Source organism: Anser anser (assembly GCF_964211835.1).
Source record: "Anser anser genome assembly, chromosome: 1".
NCBI lineage: Eukaryota > Metazoa > Chordata > Aves > Anseriformes > Anatidae > Anser > Anser anser.
The window spans coordinates 120,221,730-120,241,597 of NC_139720.1; the positions used below are offsets into that span (position 1 = coordinate 120,221,730).

A 19,868-nucleotide genomic window follows, 5' to 3' on the forward strand; every position below is an offset into this window, starting at 1 on the left:
CGCGCCCCGCAGCCCCCGGGGGGCCCGACGGGGCTCCCCTCGGTCCCCCCCCCTCCCCTTTTCCCCCGACGGGGACGCGGTCCAAAGTTGCGGCTCGGGGCGGGGGGGCTCCGCGGGAGGACGGGCTGGGGGGACACGGGCACACGCCGCCTCTCCCGGTGCGCCTCCGGGGCTGCGGTTGGCGGAGGGGAAGTTTGGAGGCAGTTGCTGGCGGAGATGCCTGCTCGGGGAGCCGCGGGTGGCGGTGTCCGCTCCGGAGAACCCGTGGGGGGGTGAGAGAAGGAGGCGGGGGGGGGGGGGGGAACGGAGCTCGGGAAGGCGCTGAGGCAGCGGCCGGGGCGAGGAGCGGGGCGCCGGGACGGGAGGAGGGGGGTCCCCGCTCGGCACCGGGAGGCTGCGCGCCCCGGGGCGGCCAGGTGAGGGCACGGGGAGCCCGCAGCGGTTCCGTGCCCGCGCCGGGGGAGCCCGGGGCTCCGCTGCCCCCTTCCTCCTCCTCCTCCTCCTCCCCGGCGGGGCGGGCGGCGCGGCGCACGTGGGGCAGGGCGGCCCGGGGCTTTCCCGTGCGCGGAGCCGTCCTGGCGTGAGGTCCGGCGTGACACGGAAGTTTAGTCAGCCTTAAAAACGGAGCTGGGAGCTGGGGAGCGAGCCGGAGGGAGGCTCGGGGCTCGCCATCAAAGGGCCGGTCGGAGGGGGCCGGCCGGGCGGGGAGGCAGCGGCGGAGGCTGCTTTGTGAAGCCGGGGCCAAGCGGGGCGGCTCTGCGCAGCATATGAGGCACGCATTTGATGTTCGCGGAGCGAGTCCGGGGGCGAGGGCTGCGGAGCGTTCACGTTCCTCTTTCTTTCTTGGTGTGTGTGTGTGTGTGTGTTTTTTTCTTCGCTTCCCTCCCTCTCTCGTTTCCGCGATGTCTGTCGGATCCCGGGTTCACTGATCGGGGGGGGGGGGCGGGGGGGGGGGCGGAGAGCACCTCCCCCTCGCCCCCGACAGGAAAAAAAAAGCCCCGGCCGTAGCGAGCGGTGTAAAACTGACAAAGTGCGGGCACTGGCTTTAATGGTATCGCCTCGGAGCTCCTCGCAGCATTAATTCCCACTAATGAATCTTTTCCAGAAACTCCGTTCATTGCTTTCATCTGCTCTTTGGAGCCTGCAGCTTTTGTATTCGTGTTTGTATTAAAAAAGGGGGGGGGGGGGGGGGGAAGCGGGGAGAGTCCAGCCCGCACCACGTAGCCTCGCAGCAAAGCCCGGATTTTCCAAAGGTTTCTATTAACTTTTTTTTTTTTTTTTCTTCCCTCCCGGGGCCGGGAACAAAGCTGGGGATGGGGGGGGGGGGGGGGGGGCGAGGTGCGGGGATCCCGGCCCCGGGGGGCAGCTCCCGCCGGTGCCCGGGTCGCGCCGGCCGCCCGGCGCCGCGCAAAAGGCGCGCAAGATGCGCGCTGCTGCCCGCGCAGCCCGGCGCACCGCTTCCTCCCCGCCGCCGCTCTCGCCTCCTGCCGTCCCCGAGACGCTCGCAGGGCTGTCTGGAGCCCGGTGCCGCCGCGCTTGCAACACACCGATTCATTTCCTTTCGCTTCTCCTGCCGAAGCTGCTGCGTGGGTTTTTTTTTTTTTCCCTCTTTTTTTTATTTTTTATTTTTTTCCCCTCCGAGAGGTAGACAGCGCAGCGCTCACCCTAATTGCTTTTAGGAGGATTAGGAGCAAATTCCTCCCCCCCCCCCAACCTCCCCACTCTCCCCCCCCCCCCCCCCCCCCCCCCGTTGCCTTCGCACGCCGGGGTTGCAGTTTATCCCTGGTGCAGTTCTTTGAATTGCTGTCACAAATAGGTGACTCAGAGTTAATTAGGAAGTATGCACTGGATCAATGGGCTGCACAGCTCATTAGTTATTCCCCAGCCTTTTGCAGCGTTGGACCTCCGGCTCCTGCGCCGGCTCCTCGCGCCGCCGTACCTCTTCCGTACGCAACCCGGAGGGCTGGCAGGGAGCACTCAGGGTGAGGGGGGGGACCGAGGGGGGGACACACGTTCAAGTTTCCAGGTTGGTTTCTGTGTGGACGCGCGGCCGGATCCGGCTTGCTCCTTCCGTGTGGCCCCCCCAGCCCCTCCCCGGCCGGCTGGCAAACCTGCCTCCCCACCCGGGCGTGGGGGGCCCTCGCCCGCCCCGAGGTCGGAGGGACGAGCCCGGGAATGTTACCAAAAACAAACAGGCACCAAAAAAAAAAAAAAGGGGGGGAGAAAAAAAGTGTGCGTGTGTTTATTGGAGCGTACGCTGAGAGAGCAGACAAAATCTCATTTGTCAGGCATGAAGGTGGGCTGTGTGGAAGGCTATAAATATACCGGGGAGGATTGTAGCGCGGTCACTTTTCTGTTCTTCGCCATTTCTAAGGTGAGTGGCGGAGGCTGAGGGACCGGGCAGGGGCTTCTCCTGGTATTGTTTGTCCGCCTGTGATAGATCGGTCTAGACAGCCGCTCAGGCTCCCTGCGAGCTCAGGAACCGGAGCCTGAAAGGGAGAGTGGGGGAGTCGGAGAGGAAAAGGTCACCGCGATATTTTTTTCTTTTTTTTTTTCCCCTTTTTTTTTTGTTTGGTGGCGGTGGCTGTTAACCCTTAAAGCTGAGAGGGGATCGCAGCTGCCAGCCCCGGCCTGGAAGGAGCGGGGCGCAGCGGTGGCAGGGATGCTGCTGGAGCTGGGGGGGCGCACAGGCAGCGCACCCCCGCGCTGCCCCGTCCATCCAGTTGCTTTTTGAGAGCGGTTTCCCACAACAGGAAAAGAGTTCATGAGGCGAGCGCCGGATTATTTCGTTCCCAGGAGTTTCCTCTTTGGAAACTCCGGGGCGCGCTCGGAGCCGGGGGCGGCCGGCCACGGGACCGGCCGAGCCACCGCAGCCACTCGGACAGCGCGTGTGGGCGAGTCCTGGCCGGGGGGTGATCCCCGGCCCCCCCTGGCCTGGCCGTGCCCCCCATGGGCCGCAGTGGAAGCCCCGGAGTGGGGGATCCCAGCCCTGCAGGGAGAGCGAGTTCACGCCACTGCCTGCAGCTCCGTCAACTTCTCCCCTCGCAGCGCTGAGCCCGTGGCCACCCGCGGCTGTGCGTGCAGGGTCAGTGGGTTTTCTTTTCTCTGGGCAGCCCTGGCCTCGTGTCCTGCGCGCGCAGCAGCCAGGCACGCTGACCTCGCCGTGTTTTTGGCAGCCCAGTGGGCTGGACGGCGGGCACACCTCGCGGAGCGGGAGGGCAGGCTGCGAGCGGGGTTGGCGTGGCGGCTGGCGTAGGTTTGGGGTTATTTGCGCTGCGTGTGCGTGTTTCCTTTTGTACTGAGACATTCTCGGTGGATGAGATGCGATCGTGCCGTGCAAGCCTGGGCGGTACAGATTAAAAGCAGTTAAGGCTTTAGAGCGATAGATAAAAGCTGGTTTTGTTGGATTTGCCTGCAGCGCAGACCATTCCCATTCCTCTTTGTCTGAGCCCCGGTTCCGGGCGCTACAGCCTTATTGGAAATGCTCCCGAGCAGTCCGCGGAGCCAGGGCAGCAGGCAGCTCAGCGCTTATTTACACGTCACATCTAAATACATCTCTAATTAGATAGAAGCAACGCCGGAAATGGCAGATTTGTTGCATATCTAATAGAGACCAGTACAAACAGACTCAGCGGGGCTTCCCTCCCTACACACACCCCCCCCCCCAAAAAAAAAAAAAAGAAAAAAAGACCTGGAAGACCAGGCTAGTAATCTGAGAGCGAGCAGCAGTGACTTCTTGCCTTTGAGTGCGTTCTGAGCCACATTGGCGAATGTCTCCATTCTAATATTTAAAGCAGTATTTAGAATGTGTGAACCGTATGCCCAAATATGGGCTGGGGCTCGAAACAATACTGGTGTCTTGGCTTTATTCCTGCGCGGGTGGACAGCCCAGGCTCCGTGTCACGCACTGTGTCTGCCTTTACCAGGACGTGCCCAGAGCCGTGGCTTCTCAGGCAGTTGGAAACTGCCGTCCCTTCGCCCTCCTCTTCCCCCACCCCACAATAATTCACTTTTTCTAAGGCCGTATGAGCATAAAGAAGCCAAGGCTGGTCCCTTTAGAGGGATGCCAAAGCTCTGGGGCAACTGAGCTTCGGGGCGCCCTGTGCAGCCCGCGCGAGCAAACTTTGTAGACCATGCAAAGTTGTTGACGTGCTTTTGGGTCTTCGTTTGCGGGGAGAGGGGACTGAGGCCACCGTGGCCCAAAATAATGAGTGCTGCACATGCCTAAGTAGTCTTGGCAAGCTGTGGCAGTCGTTTGAAAGGTCCCTCGGCTCTGACCATCGAGTGGCCCCTGCAAAGGCAGGCGAAAGGCCCGCTCCGGCTCGGGTGGCAGCCACATTGCTCCTGGTGTCGACGCGGCTCTGGGTGGTGGTGGCGTGGAGGAGAAGCGGGCTGTGGGTTCGTGAATGTTGGCAGAGGTGTGGGGCTCTTGCCTGGGACTCTGCGGCGTGCTCCTGCCGTGCAGGTGATACACGATGCGCTATCTTTCCCCCGCGCACCGCAATAGATCACGTTTTAGTGCGGGCTCAGAGAGAGCGGCGTGAGGCCGAGTTTAATACTTCCTCCTCAGACCGGCGTGGCTTGAGAAATAATGGATGGCCGGCGCAGGCCTGCTCCCCCGGCTCCTGTTTTTGCAGTAACGTGGAGAGAGCCGAGCGGGCTCACACGGAGCCAGCCTGGCCCCATCAGCCTCCTGGAGCCGGCTGTGTGTGCGCGCCTGGGTGCGTGCAGGAGCCAGCGCGGAGGCCTCGGCTGCAGGCAGGGGGAGTTCCCGTGGCCGTGAGCAGCCCTGGCTCTGGTTAATCCCCGTGTCCTTTGGCGGAACGGGCTCACGGCGACTGCTGCTCCGGGGCGACCTTTTCCCTCCCACCTGCTCGGGCCGAGCCGTGCAGCACGGGGACGTCTCTCCCGGGGCAGCGCGTGTTTCCCAAGGGATCCTCCGCTGCCGGCGGCGCTCCTTTGAACCGATGAGCAGGGGAGGTGAGGATGGAAAGGAGGAGGCCAAGCGCTCACGGCGAGCGCAGATTTAGGAAAGTTCTGCTGCTTTCCAGCAGGGAATTCATTTTTCCTTGTTTGCTGGACAGCAGTTCTTGGCAGCGAGGGGATTTTTTTTTACCCTCTTCTCTTCCAACGCTGGAAAAGTTAGCGAGCAAACGCACCTTCCCGTGGGTTTTTGTCAGGCATTGCCTGAATTATTCGGGACTCTCACCCTCGGCGCACAAGCGCTCCTCGCAGCCCAGTCCCACCTTGTGAGCTAACAGCTTCGGTGCCGTGCGATTACAGATGCGAGGAGGTCCGCTCGGAGAAGATCCTGACAGCATGAAATATAATTTGTGATCTGAAAGACAGTTTCCAGTATAATCTCATTATGCACCACAGACTCCCGGTGTTATTTTGTAGAAGGCGGACAATGATCAATTTACATTGACCTGGGGCTGGGCGAGCTTTTAGATGGTAATTGCCATATTGATTTGCATGCAAAAAGAAGACCTGCTAAAATTAAAGACCGGAAGCTAAATTAAACTAAATTTATTGTCTAGGTGCAAACTAAAAGACTTGTTAAAGTCTAGGGTAGAGTTGGAGAGCTATGAAATTCAGAGAAGAAATGATCGCGGTCCCGATCATGCTGGAAAACGAACCTACGCGGCCGAGAACAGGGCTGCAAAGACCCCATTGTGAGCGGAGGCACACAAGCCAGGGCTGCTCCGTGTAAGCCCTGACTCTCTAAACAATCGGAGAATAAAATATCTCCTCTGTCCAATGAAAACCTTGGGCTGAATGTTGGGATTGTCGTGCTAAGGAAAACAAAGCTTTATTTGGATAAGACAATTAAAGTGGAAAGCACAGAATCCACCAGCCACACTGGGAATCGGCAGTATAAAGAGGCGAGTGTGCTCAATAGACCGCTGGGGAGAGGGGGGGGAGGCTCGGGGCTGCGCGGCGCGGCGGAGCCTGCACCGGGAAAGCCTGGCATTGTGCTCGGCGTGCTCCTTGGCGAGGAGGGGCGAGACGGCTTGGAGCGAGATGTGCTCTGCTTTCCGCCGCTCTCCCACGGCTGTGAGCTGCGTCTCTGCAGTGTGGTTGTTCCCCGAGCTCCTCCGGACGGCCTGCGGTGTGTTGCGGGGTGCTGGCTCCAGCAGCTGGTGTGTTACCCCCAAGGGTGGGCTTCTCTTTTCTGTTTTACCCGGAGGAGCGCTAGCTCTCACCCCAGGTGCTCGTTCAGCGCTCGGGAATACCTCACCTAGGGGCCTCGCACGTCTTTCGCTATTTGCATATTACAACACATTCGGGCCTGCATCCTCAGATAGAAAAGTCAAATCTCCTCCTCCGCGGGAGTATCGGCGTAGCTGGCGCTTGGCACGGCTGATAGCAGAGAGAAGTACGCCCGTACTTGTGCGGGCAGCGGGCCCTGTGCCCGGGACAGCCGGTGGCTGTCCTTGTGTTTGCGTGGGCCGGGTGCCCCGGGGCTGCCTGTCCCTCACCCGTCGCCCTCCGGCTGCGGGGCATCCCCCGCGCTGCCCACCTGGGGCCGGGGGCTGCTGCAGGGGCTGGGGGAGCTTTGCCTGGAGCTGCAGCTCGGGTCTGGTGTTTGTGCATGGTTGCGGGTAGGGGCGGAGGAGTGAAATCAAAGCTGGGGGGCGTATTCTCAGCTCTCCTTGAAATTCTCAGAAAACTCGCTAATGTCGCGAGAAGGGATGGGCAGAGCTCCTCTTCTCTGAGTGTAAATTCCTTCCCTGAGCCAAACTTTCTCCACGTGAAAGCTCCGGGCTATGGAGAGATCCTACAGGGATCCCTGATCCCTGGGCAATCCCCTTTGCTCCCACAGCCCAGCGTCCTGGGTTGTGTCTAAGCCTCTCCAGCTTGCCCACAGCAGCAGAGGCTGGGCCGTGCGTTTAAGAAGCCCTTCCCACAGACCACCGTCCCCCTGTCTCACCTTGCTCCGGCCCATTTGCGCTGCCTGCTTGGTGTTTTCCTTCCCTCCCGTTTCAGTAGGCAAGTACAAAGTGGATTAGCAGAGCCCCGTGCAGAATTAAGCAGCAAAGTTACGCCGAGCTCTGCCAGGAGGACTCGCCTGCCTTACCCGCGCAGACCTCCTGTGCCGTGCCGTGCCGTGCCCTGCAGCACCAGGGCATTTCCCGGCCCGTGGGCAGGGTGGGTGCTCTCCAGGGTCTCCCCGCAGCGCTGGGCGAGGGGGGAAACGGCTCGGGCTAAAGTCGCAAGCAGCGGGAGAAGCCGGAACAATTCTTGCGAGCAGGAAGTGATCTCCCGGGGTGAACGTTTTAATGGAAGTGTAACTTGGCGTTGCACAAAAACCCAACCCAGGGCGGCTGCTGCCAGCTGGGGAGGATGCAGGCAGGGCTCGGGGAGATGCGTGGGAGGCTGAGCCGTGCCGCGCTGCGCCAGGGGCGCCCACGGCAGAGCCGTGCGTGGGGCGCTGCGGGAGGCTGCGGCGCGGCCTGCCCTGAGCAGGCGGCTGAAGGTTGTCTTATTTTAGCTGCAGAAATCTCTCTCTCCCGATCCGTTACTGCGAGATCTCGTTCGCAATAAACTGTATTGGCTCTCCTCTTTATACAAATTGCTGGTATGAAAGAAAACCCAGCCTATATGCATGGAGGCAGGCATGAGCTAGTGAGATCAGGTTTCCGACTGAGCTCCCGGAGGAGAAGTCAGCATTTGATTGAAGCTACACTTGGTTCTTGGTTCCCAGGGGACAGCAGCCCTGAAACACGAGAGCCCTCCCTCCTTTTTTTCTTTCCCCCTTCTCCCTCTCTCGCTCTCTTCTTCCTCTAAAAGCCTTTGTGCTGAAAGAGCCTCGGTAGGCACGAATCGCCCGTCTCTCACCAGAGTGTGTTGCAGCCTTTGCTGACATTGTTTTGTTAGCAGTGGTTTTTACCAGGCCAGCAGATTTCCAGCTACGTATAGGCAATGAATAGTCGATGATACTGACCTGTGAGTAGGCGCTGGCATCGTTTGTCGGCGAATCCGATTCACAAGTTGCTTGGAGACGTGTCGCGGCGGCGCGAAGCGCCCTGCCCGGGGAGGGAGAGCGCTGCCCTTTGGCAAGGCGGGCTGAGATGGAGGCGTCCTTCCAATCACATCTGCTCCTTTCCAAAACTTGTTGTGTGCAAGCACACCGTGGAAGTCTAGGTGCCCTCCCGTGGTATCTTCGAGAGTTCGTGCAACACCGGATGCATTTTAGAGCAATTTGTCCTGCCGTGGTTTCCCTTTACAGATAGACTGTTTGGGTAGCTCTTGGTGTCATACCGGGCTCGGGAAGGTCTCCTCGGACTGATTTCTTTTTCCCATGCTCCCGCTCGGTGACTTCCACCTCTTTAACTTTGTCGCTGATACAGGAACGCATAAACGCAGGGAAAGAGGAGCGGGGCTTTGCTCCCCAATTCCAGCCACGACCTACACACGGGGCGAGAGCGTGCGGCACCCTGCCCGCTGCCAGGACAGTCTGTCTGTCCGTCTGTCTGTCCTGCCTCCTCTCCCTTCCGAGGGAGCGGGCAGGGGGCTGTGCTGCGTGCAGGGGCTCTGGGCCGCCTGGGATGCCCCCAGGCCGGGGTCGTCGGGGTCCCCGGGGGAGAGCGCTGTGCAGAGTCAGGTACCGGGGTGCTGCGGGGTCCTGCGACAGGGGGAGGCGGGCAGGGGGCCGAGCGCTTGCGGGGGGCTCCTCTCGGCTCCCGGAGCTGCAGCGCTGCCCCCAAACTCCCCAAACTCGTCGCCTCTCGAGCCCCGCCGGGTATCGCCGCATGGGGTCGATGGGGCGAGGCGTGGCCCCCCCGGAGCCCCCCGGGGCGGCGAGGCTCCGCCTGAACAATCGCCCGAAAGAGGCTGGTTTGGCGGCGGGGGGCGGGGGGCAGAGGGTGTTCCTTGTTTCGAGTAAACCAGCTGCAGTAGTTGATGGTAAAGCAATGAAGGCAGACACAATGCTGCTGTTGTTGGTTTGATCTCGAACTGTGGATTGTTAGTCTGGATTTAACTATGTGGCCAGGGGAGGGGGGGGGGGGAATGTGAAGGCTGTTTACAGCTAGTGCAAATAATGTGACAGCTGTTGGAGCGCGAATAGCCCGCGCCTCTCCGCCACTTGCACACAAAAGCTCTCGCTGCGGCCGGGGCAGCTCCCGGGGGCGCCGCCCCGGGGCCCGACAGGGCGCACGGGGGCCGGCCCGGGCCGTGAGCGGCATCGCTCGGGCCGCTCCTCGGCGGGGAGAAGCCGCCTCCGCCTCCTCCTCCTCCTCCTCGTTTTCCTCCTCCTCCTGCTCCTGCTCCTGCTCCTCCGCTTGATTTACAGCGCAAGGGTGCCGGCAGGCCGCCGCGCTCCTCGGCCGGCTCCGCGCCCGGCCCCCGACGGGTTTTGCGGCCGGGAAATCCCCGCTGGCAGCGGCGGCGTTTCGCGCTGCTGGCCCCCGGGGACTTCTCGGGTGTAAGGGCGTGAAGCGGCCCCGGGGTCCCCCCGGTGGGCGCGGAGCTGCTGGCTGCGCTGGGGCATGGTGCCGGTGCCGGTGCGGTGGCTGTCGGTGTTCGCTTTTCGAGCAGTGCTGGTGGAGGAGGAGTTGTTATCCCTCGGGATCGCACCGCGCCATCCGAGATAACCTGGACGTGCAGGAGCCCTTGGAGCAGCTCCTCGGTGGAAAGCTGCTCCTGCATAAATAACCCGAGCGGCTATTTTCTCGTCAGAGCCTCCGCATCTGAGCCCTCTGTTAGATTTTTTCATTATTATTATTTTTGAGGTGTGGGATATGAAACGCTGCCTGTTCTTGAAGTTGGCTCCTGTATCCAAAGCGATCTGCCGGCCCTTTCAGAAGAGCCTCTGGAAAGTCGAGGGAACTTGGAGAACTGGGTCCCGGCCTATATTTGTACCTGACACAGTTTTGCTACCTACGAGAATCGCTATGTTTTATATAGCAAGTGACCTCCGCGTACTATTATTATTTTTTTTTCTCGAGGTTTCTCTGGGGGTGGAAAGCAAGGAGGAAGGGGAAATGCTGATCCCCGCACCCTTTTTGTAATTTTGGTCAATGGGTTGGCTGCCTTTATCTATTTTTCTCCAATCTTTTCTTTTTCCTTCCCTTTTGGCCTTGAATGTCCTCTTGGTTCTTTATGGATTACGCCGTGCTATTAGTGGTGAAAGTACGCCAGCACTCATTCAACAATTTTAGCATCAATTCCTATAAACTGGTGTTTTATATGACATGTGCCATTTTTCTGCAAGAATACTGCTTGCGAAACTAGTTTCGCCTTGGAGCAAAGGCGGAAAGATAAACAAGGCTGCATAGCCAAAACACTGGCAATCTCTGCCTCCTTCCAAATCTTTTAAAGTCACGGAGTAATATTTTCAGGATTAGGCTGCTGCCTCTGAGGAGGGAATGTCGCTGGCGTTAAAAAAAAAAAAAAAAGGAGAAAAAGCTAATGCAAATTAGAGAAAAATAATTTTCTTTCAGTGATATGCAATGTATTAGTCACTTGTTATCATGCTTAGAGGCAGACCTCATTTGCGCGTCTGCCAACTCGTTCACATCTGCTCAGAGCTGTTCAGGGCATTTTAACCTTGGCGGTGTCGTGTCGTAGTCCCACGGATCAAGAACGAGTAATTAAAGCTCTAAGCAGCAGCAAAAATTTATAGCCGCCCATCTGCAGGCGCAGTTCACTCGCTGCTTTGTTTCGGTGCGGAGCTCCACGATGGCAGCGCGGGGCCGGCAGCGGGATGCGCGGCTCTGCCGGGCAACTTTCTGCTCTTTACCTTTTTTTTTTTTAAATTCTTTTTCTTTCATTTCCTTTTTTCCCATGGAAAATACGCGGTTTTTTTTTATATCCTTTTTTTTTCTTTTCTTTTTTTTTCTTTTTTCCGCACGCCGTGCGCTGGGAGCAGGGCTGCTTTGCTGCGCCCGCTGTGGACGTGCGACTCTTCAGAAGGGCTGCGGAAGGTGATGTGGGGTTGGGACACGTAGTTGCCGAGACGTTTGCAGAGGTGCTCGCAATGCTGCTTTCGTAACCGAGGAATCGCCAGAAGTGCTCGGGGAAAAAAAAAAAAAAACACACAAAAAACCACCACGTTTCCCGGCAAGGAGAAACGTTAGCGCCGTGCGCCCGACATAAACTTTGGGGCGAGGCTGATTTTTGATGCATTGTTTAGGAGAAACCGAGCTGTTTGTTGTTGGGAGGAGGGGGGGGGGGGGGGAAGAAAAAGGGGAGAAAAAGCCCCGACTTCCCAAGCACTTTCTCACCCAAGTCTCCGCGCACCTGGGGCCCGAGCCGGCCCGGCAGGGGCCGCGCAGACAAAGCCCTGCGGGGAGCGGGGGAGCCCTGCAGGCCGGCCCGCTGGCTCCGAGGAGAGCCGGAGCGCCCCAAGCCGAGGATTTTCTCCGCTGGGCGCCGGCCATTTGCTGCAGCAGGCGCGGAGCCGCCGTTCCCCGGCGGGGCTGCCGGGGAGGGGGGGGGGGACCGCGGGGGGGTGGGGGGGAGCCGCTCTCCCCATCCATCAGCCCCTCGGAGCTGTTGCTCCGTAAATGAGGGAACCACAGGCCCTGTCAGCCGCAATTATGCAAAATGAAGTCGTCCGTGATCAATATCTCCCAACGTGCCCGACGGATGCGGGGGGGGGGGTGAGGGGGGGCCGCCCCCGCCCGGCGTGCCGCGGCGGCTCCGTGCCGGGGCTCTCGGTGCGCAGGGGGTGGCCGGAGGGAAAGCGAGGGCGCGCGTCCAAAATCAGCCCCACAGCCCCGGGGGGGCGGCTGGGGGGGGCGTTGGGGGCCGTGCTCCGGTATTTCTGCGGGGATAGGGTCGCGGAAGTGAGCGCAGCCTTTCGCCCAAGTCTCGCTCGCAGGAGCACTCGGACTTCTTTAGGCGAGGTGGGGGGGACCCCCCCCCCCAGCCCCCGAAGTTTGCCGAGATGGGAGGGGGGAAGGGGGGCACGGCACGGCACGGCTCGGTGAATGGCGAGCCCGTCGCGCTGCGCTCGCCCAGCCTCCCGCGGCCGAACAATGGGGGACGGGCGGGGGAAGGGGCTGGCTTCGTGGTATTTTTCTTTTTCTTTCTTTCTTTCTTTTTTTTTATTTTTTTTTCTTCTCTTCCCTTCCCCTCTCTTTTCTTCCTCTCGCCCTCCTGAAAAGCAAAAGCCACGCGGAATAAAGGCAACAATGAGGGCTCCCCGGGCTGCCGAGTGCGCGGCGGGTTAATGGGGTGGGGGCGCGCAGGGCAGCGCCCTCCCTTCCCCTGGCCGCGGCTGCGGGCTGCAATTACCTCGAGTGCGCATTTTGTGCCCGGCGTGTGCGAGGAGAGGAGGAGGAGGAGGAGAAGGGGGGGGGGGGGAGCCGGGGCCGCCCGGGCGCCCCCGCTGCCGCCGCTGCTCCTCCTTCGCAGCCGGGGCTCGGCTGCTGCCTGTTGTCTCTGGCAGCGGCAGCGGAAACCTCGCTCCCGTGCGTGTGTGCGAGCGGGTGTGCGAGGGTGTGCGAGTGTGTGCGTGTCTCTAAAATGGCGCGGACGGCCTGGGTAGGGAGATGCCGCGGCGGGTGGGCGACGGAGGGGGGGCCGGGCTCTCGCCGGGGGGGCCCCGGCTAATGGGGGGGGCCCCGGGGCTCGCCGCGGGGCCACCGCTTTGCGGCTCCCCCCCCCCCCCCCCCAGCCGCCGCCGCCGCCTCCGGGAGCGTTGTTGGCGGAGGTGCTGGGGAGAACCGCCGGGTGCGGGGGGAAACCCCCGGCCTTACCGGAGCCCCCCCCCGGGGTCCCCTCGGGGCCGCGGCGTGCGCTCGGGGCTGGGGGGGCTTTGCCCACACCGGGCAGGGGGGAGCCGGGTGTCGGAGGGCCGGTGCGGGGCCGCCGGGGCGGTGTTTCCCTCGGATCCCCGGGAAATCCTCGGTGCGGCGACGCCTCCAAGTTGGGTACTAGCCGCCTCGCCTCCCCCCGGGGGTGCGCGTGGGCAGCGGGGGGCTTTGCAGCCCCCTCTCGCGCCCCCCCCGGCATGCTGTGACCCCCCTCCACCCCGCGTTTGTCCCGTGCCCTTCAGGTGCTGGCGCTGCCTGTTCCCGGGGCAGCCCGGGCCCCCGGGGCCACCCCCACGGAGCAGCAGCCCGGCGGGGGCTTTCCCCAGGGCTTCCCGGCGGGCAGCACCCCGTGGGCTCCGGGCAGGGTTATTTGAAGGCTCGCCAGCCATTTTAACTTTCCCTTATTGGCCTCCTCCCCCGCCCCCTTCCCCAGTTCCTAGGCTTATCATTAATTGAAAACTTTTTTTTTTTTTTTTTTTCCTCCTCCCTTCCCTTTTTGGCTGCAGCCGGCGCTGAGAGCAATGCAATGATTCGCCTCGCAGCATATGGGAAAGGGGGAAAGCGCTGCTGCCGCTACGGCGCAGCGACGGGGCTGTGCAGGGGCCAAGGCGTGACAGACGGCGCGGGGGGGGGGGGGGGGGGGGGGACCGGGGAAAGGGGGGGGGATTCGCAGCACGCAGCCCCCCCGGGAGCATCGTGGCGGGGGAGGAGGAGGAAAAATCGGGGGGAGATGAAAAGGAGGGGGGGGGGGGATCTCCGCCGGGCCGGAGCCGGGCGCTGCGCAGCGGCCCCCCCGCGGCCGTGCCCCCCGTCGGGGGAAAGGACGCGGGGGGAGCCCCGGCGGCTCGGAGCGGAGCGGCGGCCCCGGCTGGCTCCGCAGCGCTGTGTTTACACGGCAGAAAGTCCCGGTCGCCGTCCCACACGTGATGGGGGGGGGGGGGGGGAGAGCCGTCGGGGGGGGGGGGCTGCGGCAGGAGCCTTAAAATAGCCGCCGACCCCCTTGCGCTCGCCTGCGCGCTGCCGAAAGCGAAGCGCAGCACTGTGGCGCATGACTCAAGATGTATTTTAAATCGGTTTAGCGATCTCGCTGGCGCATTGTGCTTAGCTTTATGGTTAAATGAAATGCCACACGTCCCGGGTAAAGGTCAAACTTCTTCTCTAATCCGCGGATCCGAGCGGCGGCTACTTAGGCTGCAGCTTCCTCCTCTGGTTTACAAAACGTGTCACTAGCGGTGATGCCGTGTGGAGATTGCAGAAAATAACCCGCGGTATTTTTTTTTTTTTGTAAAAAAAAAAAAAAAAAAAAAGCGCAGCCACCCCTCTACTTTAAACGCTCGTCTAATATTAGATCGCTGGCTGTTGCCAGAGCTTTATACGGCGCGTTGTAAACGGCGCAGTAACACGGTGGCTTTAAAGTCTCCTTTCGAGCGGGTGGCACAGGTCGTTGTTTTTATAACTCGTAAATATGTAAGTCGGAGGTACAAGATAAACGAGGGAGCTAAACACATTCATAAGCAGCTGCCCGAATTTAGGCTTATAAATACCGCGCAAGCGCTGCCCTTTAAATCAAGCTCCAGATGAGCGGTCTGAGGGCTAATCGAAGTCGATTGCTACGAGTCCCCGATTGCTTTTCACTCCCTCTCGCAGGGATTTTCACAAATCTAGAAATGATCCTTTCAGTGGCCTGGAACCAAGCGGCGGCGGTAGGCAGGAGGGAAAAAGGGGAGAGGGGGGTGAAGAAGAAGAAAGGGGGGGGGGCGGGGTAATTTATTGCATTGTTTTTAATTTCCGAAAGGCCGCCTTGTTTGCTTAAGCGCCTGCCGGTGCCACCGGCGCTCTCGCTCGCTCGCTCGCTCGCTCGGCGGCTCGCAGCCGAGCTCCAACCCCCCCCCTTGCTCTATCCTCCAACCCCCCCCCTTCCTCCTCCTCCCCGACGGCTGCCGAGGGCTCTCTGTGGCTTGTGCAAGTGGAAACTGGCGGGCTGCCAGGCGGAGCTCGGAGGTGGAAAGAGTAAAGGCGCCAAAAGGGAACTCGTGCGCCGCTGCACTTCTCCTCCCGCCCCGCTTCCTGGCTCGCTGCAGCCGCCGGCCCCGACGGGCTTCCTCCAGCCCCCCCCTAAATCACCCACCCCCAGCCTCCCGCGGCCGGGTTTTCACCCCGCGGAGGGAGGGGGGTGACAAGGGGCTGCCCCCCTCCCCAGCTGTCCCCTAGGGCACGGGGAAGCTTCCTCCCCCCCTCTCCCCCTGCTCCTCCTCCTCCCCCTCCCCGCGGGCACCGGGTTTCTCTCGTCTCCACGCCAGGAGCGCGTTAACAAAACTTTGCTGCTGCTGGCGTCCATGGCTGCCAAAAGTCTGTTGACGTTGCGAGGGAGACCCGAAACGTTTCCCTTTTTTTTTTTTTTTTTTTTAAATCGGCTGCCCGAGCAGCGCCGTGTGTGTGTGTGCGTGTGTCTGTGCCTGCCTCTGCGGCGCGGGGCCGCCGCTGCGCGGGGCGCTGGGTGTTCCCGGCTCGGCACGGCTCGGCACGGCTCGGCACGCCGCTCGGCAGCACGCCGGGAGGCAGGTTAGTGCTTGCAGGCGCTTTTTCACAACTGGTTTCACACGGCGGCATCGCTGCGGAACCGCGTGTGCCTTGCGTGGTTCGCTCCCCCCCCCCCCCCCCATGCCTCCTCCTCCTCCTCCTCCCCCCCACCCGGCCCCCCTCCCGCCGTGCATCACCGGCTATATTTAGCCGCAAATGGCTTTATCGGCCAGACACCTCCCGGAGGAAATGCCGGGCGCTCTCCGGCGGCCGAGCCCTGCTCCGAGCAGCGGGGGCGCCCGGGGGGCTGCGGGGCGCTCCGGCACCGGCACGGCGCGGGGGCGACGGGGAGGAGGAGAGGGGGAAAGAGGAGGAGGAGGAGGAGAAATGGGGGGGGGGGTGGGGGAGGAAGGAGAAGAGACGTGTCCTTGGCTTCTTCCGCCGCTGGTACCTCGCGGCGTGCGCTGGAGCGCTCAGCTCAGCCTGCCGTCGGGGTTTCATAACGGGGCCGCCTGCGCCCGCCCCCGCGGAAGTGCGGTATAAATAGGAGCGTTTCCATCCTCCCCCCGGTCCCCCCGCCGCCCCGAGGGCTGCCGGTGCCCCCGGCCGCCCGATGGAGCCCCCGGCACGCCACCGGTCCCGGCGGGTGGCCGCCGTCCCCCCCGGGGGACAGGCGGCGGGAGGAGGAGGAGGGAAGGAAGGGGTGTGCGAAGAGTTAAAAGTCTGTTGCTCGTTGCAATGAAATTATGGCTGGCAGTGGCGCCGCTGCTCGTTCAGCAGACCTCCACTTTTAAGCAGTTCACAAGAAGTTCATCAGGGCGGCGATTAGGAACGCGCACAAGCGTGCACCCGGGGCCGTGCGCGCCCAGGGGCGGCTTTTGGGGACGGGGCTGGCAGCTTGGTGTCCGGAGGGCTTCACGCCCACGCTTCTCCACGCCCCGTTTGGCTTTGCCCCACTGTGCCAGAGGGATATAGGGCCTCCGGGTCACCCGCTGCACGCAGGGAGCCCATCGGCCCCTCACACGACTTTGGTGGCTCATTATCTGCACGTGTCAGGGGACGGATGGCTCTGGTTGAGGCACGGCGCCTTATCTCAGCGATACGTTTGCAGCGGGGAAAGCGGGACACCCCAAAAGCCAGCGGGGTGTGAGCCCGGCCTCCTGCGAGCCCGGCCTCCTGCGAGCCCGTGCCCATTGCTGGCGGCTGATGCAGCGCGCGGGGCGGCTACTAACCTTATGTAAAACCCTAAATCACTCTCGCCATGCTGCTGCTGCCTCTATTGAAAACATTACGAGCGGCGCATCTGGAAAACAGTAAATCTGTCCAGAAACCGTCTTTCCAGTGAAATAACTCCTTCTGAATGATAGCGCGGTATCTAATCTCCGCAGATTTTTGTTTCCTCGCAGCAATTTTTGTGGACTTCATTATGGAAAGCTAACCGTTCTGGAGAGAGGAGGGTCAACACGCCGTTTCATTAATATACATTTGTTCCAGACGTGGAGTTTTGCACAAAAGGCCTCTCTAAGGGGAGAAGAAAGTGTTCGGGAACAAGGCTTTCCTGCCGTTTTAGTTCTTAAATCTCTCTGAACGTGTGTGAAGTATTGTGTTAAAGGCACAATCTGGGATTCTTCCCCATTAAATGCCAAAGTGATCATTTGCATATTCTGTAGCCTAACAAAGGAAATGAGTTTGCTGGGGAAGCATGTATGCTTTGGGAGACGTTATGCATTAAACTCCCAGTGGTCAATCACCCGTTACTGGCTTGTGTGTGTGTAAAAGGAGTATCATGCCTCCCGCTTAAAGGCTTCTATTTTTGTGAGAGAGGAAGAGCTGAGGGATATCCTGTGCATTAAAGGCTCCCCCTACTTATTAACCCAGCATTTAGCAGCAGGATGCAGGCTGAAGCTCAGTCAAAAGAAACGACTCAACCTCCAAAGAGCAATTAAAATCTTGCACTGGAATAAATCATGCGCCGCGATAATCCTGTTAATAAAACGCAGCTTGTCCTGACACTTCACTCATGCAGCAAACTGGAATTTAATGCGAGCGGAGGTGGCGTGAGGAGAGGTGGCGGGGAGGGAGAGGCATTCCCCTCCGCCGCTGGACGTGAAAATGCGGTTACCTTTCACCTGCCTCTCCCGCTGCACGCAGCGCCGATCCTCTTGGACTGCTAATACTTCTCCAGCGAGCCCGCTAATGATTTCTTTCCCTGGAGTGAGCAGGCGTCATTGAATTACTGAAAGCACTCGCAGCAGCAGCAGCAGCTCCGATGCAGAAGCCACCAGGGCTCGGTGCTTAATCAAATCAAGGGGTGGGGAGCTCGCCAACCCACTTACTATTTTTAACCCCTTTCTCCAAGTTAGCCATGTGCAGACGCTCAAGGGGAGGTTTTTATTTGGCTCCCTTCCGCGGAGAGCGGCTCCTCGGTCTCGCTCCTCACGTGAACGCCTTCCCAGCCCTCGGCGCGGCTCACGCACACGGTGCGGGGCTGCTGCTCCTGCGATGCACGTCCTGCTCCCGTGCGTTCCCAGTGCAGGTCTTTTGTCAGCCTGCCTGCCTGCCTGCGGGTGGTTTCCAACCTGCCCCGGGGGCTCCCCTGCTCTTTCAGCCCGTGTGAGGTGAACGTATGGGTACCGGCGCGCACTTGGCCGGCTGAATCATTTTGTGTTCAAATTAAAGGCGGTGGAGAAAGTTTTATTTGTCGATAGCCTGGAATGATTCTTAATTTTCTGGATGTGCGCTGGGGAAAAGATCCATCTCCTCTGACCTATAAATGCCCTCAATTTGCTCCTTTATTGCAGGGTATCTCCCTTAGCGGTTAACGTAGGCAGCTCGCTCCCCGCACCAATCCTGCATTCATTATTAATTACCCGGAGGGAGGCTGGCTGCTCCGCTGTGATGTTTGCACTTCCTCCTAGACAAATCTGCTCAACTTTTTTTTTTTTTCCCTTTCTTTTTTTAATAGAATATAAAACCGTGAAGAAAAGCAGTGATTTTTAAGAAGACGTCATGCTTTCTGCAACTCCCCTGTATGGCAACGTTCATAGCTGGATGAGCAATGAAAGGGTCCGCATGTGTGGAATTAATGAAGACAGGTAAATATTTAAGCTCCTGGCGAGTTAAACCGCGCCGTAATTCTGCAGCGTGCAGGTCTCGGAGTTCGTTCGCTTCCCCGGTGCCGGAGCAGGGAGCTGCCTTCTCGCATCGAGATCAGCCCGGCTCCGAGGGGGGAGGCGGGGAGAAACAAGCCGTGCCCGAGAGCGGTAGAGCAGCCGGTGATTTACTATTTAACAGGCAACCTGGGTCAGCGAAGCGGGGACGCCCTTTAAAGAGATTACTCCCCAAAGCAGCCTTTAAGCGCGCTTTTACAATTAATTTATTATTTCATATTTGTGAAGGGGAATTAAAGCAAGCGCTGCGCAGGCTCTTGCAGTGGCTCTGTGCGGTGGGGGGATTCGGACGTGGTGCTGGCATTCTCCGCCTTTGAACAAACAGCTTGGCCTGTGCAATAGAAGCAGTGGCCTTTCCGCCTGCCAGAAGTGAATTTCTCTTTGACCCTACTTTTTTTCTTCCAAATATTGTTCATTTGATGATTAAAATTATGTTTTTTAATAATTTTCAATGGGGTGATGCAGGCACTTGCAGCGCCCTCTTCACGTAAAACCCAGCTTCTTAAGAAGCAAAGCAGTGCTCAGCAGGAGCTTCAGGTACGCCTTCAATTCCCCGTGCCAATTTTGTGTGGTTTTAGTGTTTTTCTGTCTTCCCTTTGAGCCTGTGTTCTCACCGTTGTGTGGAAAGCCTCACAGAAGCCGGGGAAAGTTTTGGGGTTTTGCAGGGAAAACTACTTGCAAACATAAACTGAAGGAAGACAGCCAAACGTCTCACTTCGCAGCCCCCACCTTTCCTCACAGTTTTTTAGGTACAACTTTACTTGTCACTGACGTAACGAACACGTTATCGTTGCGTTTCTGATTTAAGCGATGGTGCGCCTTTAAGTGCTTTGATTGAAAGGAGTTCTTTGGGGTAATGATGAAACTTTCCTTCTGCTGCATGTCAGCGGTTTTCATCCCTGGGATTTGAAATTTGGCACTAAGGTATATTCTTTATCGGTGCTTTCTGTGATAACAAGTCCCAGTGCTGCAACACTGGTATGGCACAGATGTGCAGCTCCCTCTTTAACATGGAACAGCTGACGTTTGTGTGATACAAGTGTGTGTGTTTTAATTTTCTTCTTTGCAGCGTTTATGGATGGTACGTGAAAAGGGCATGTTGAAAATGGTGTATTTTCTCCTTGGAAAAAAAAAAAAAGGCGGGGGGGGTCAAAATAGAAAACCTTGGCAGCAATCCTGTGCGTTGGAAGAGACTACTCCGAGATGCGCTTAGCGCGATCCTAGTTTCAAAACCCTTTATAGTTGTTTTCAAATGGTCCTTGCTTTGTGAAGTAGTCACCGTGCGTTGGTACACGGCATGATAAACACGGTGTCGTGTGGGACTTCTCTGGGGGAATCAGAGTATGGAGGCGATACAACCTCGTGCTGATATGAAATGCATGGGATGTCTCCCGATAATAAGCTTCTGTTT

At 59.5% G+C, this 19,868-nt stretch overlaps 1 protein-coding gene across 6 annotated transcripts in view; it reads left to right on the forward strand.

Annotated features, from left to right (window-relative positions):
* BCOR (BCL6 corepressor) overlaps positions 1–19,868 on the forward strand; it is a 64,537-nt gene that overhangs the window by 12,564 nt on the left and 32,105 nt on the right. For 5 of the 6 annotated variants that reach the window (XM_083821167.1, XM_083821169.1, XM_083821170.1 and 2 more), the window contains one exon: positions 18,253–18,382. In XM_083821167.1, the coding sequence (XP_083677293.1) occupies positions 18,297–18,382 (86 nt within the window). In that variant the 5' untranslated portion in view covers positions 18,253–18,296. Of the gene's footprint in view, positions 1–14,543; positions 15,330–18,252; positions 18,383–19,868 lie in introns of those variants that run through there. The other variant, XM_083821168.1, reaches the window with a different exon arrangement.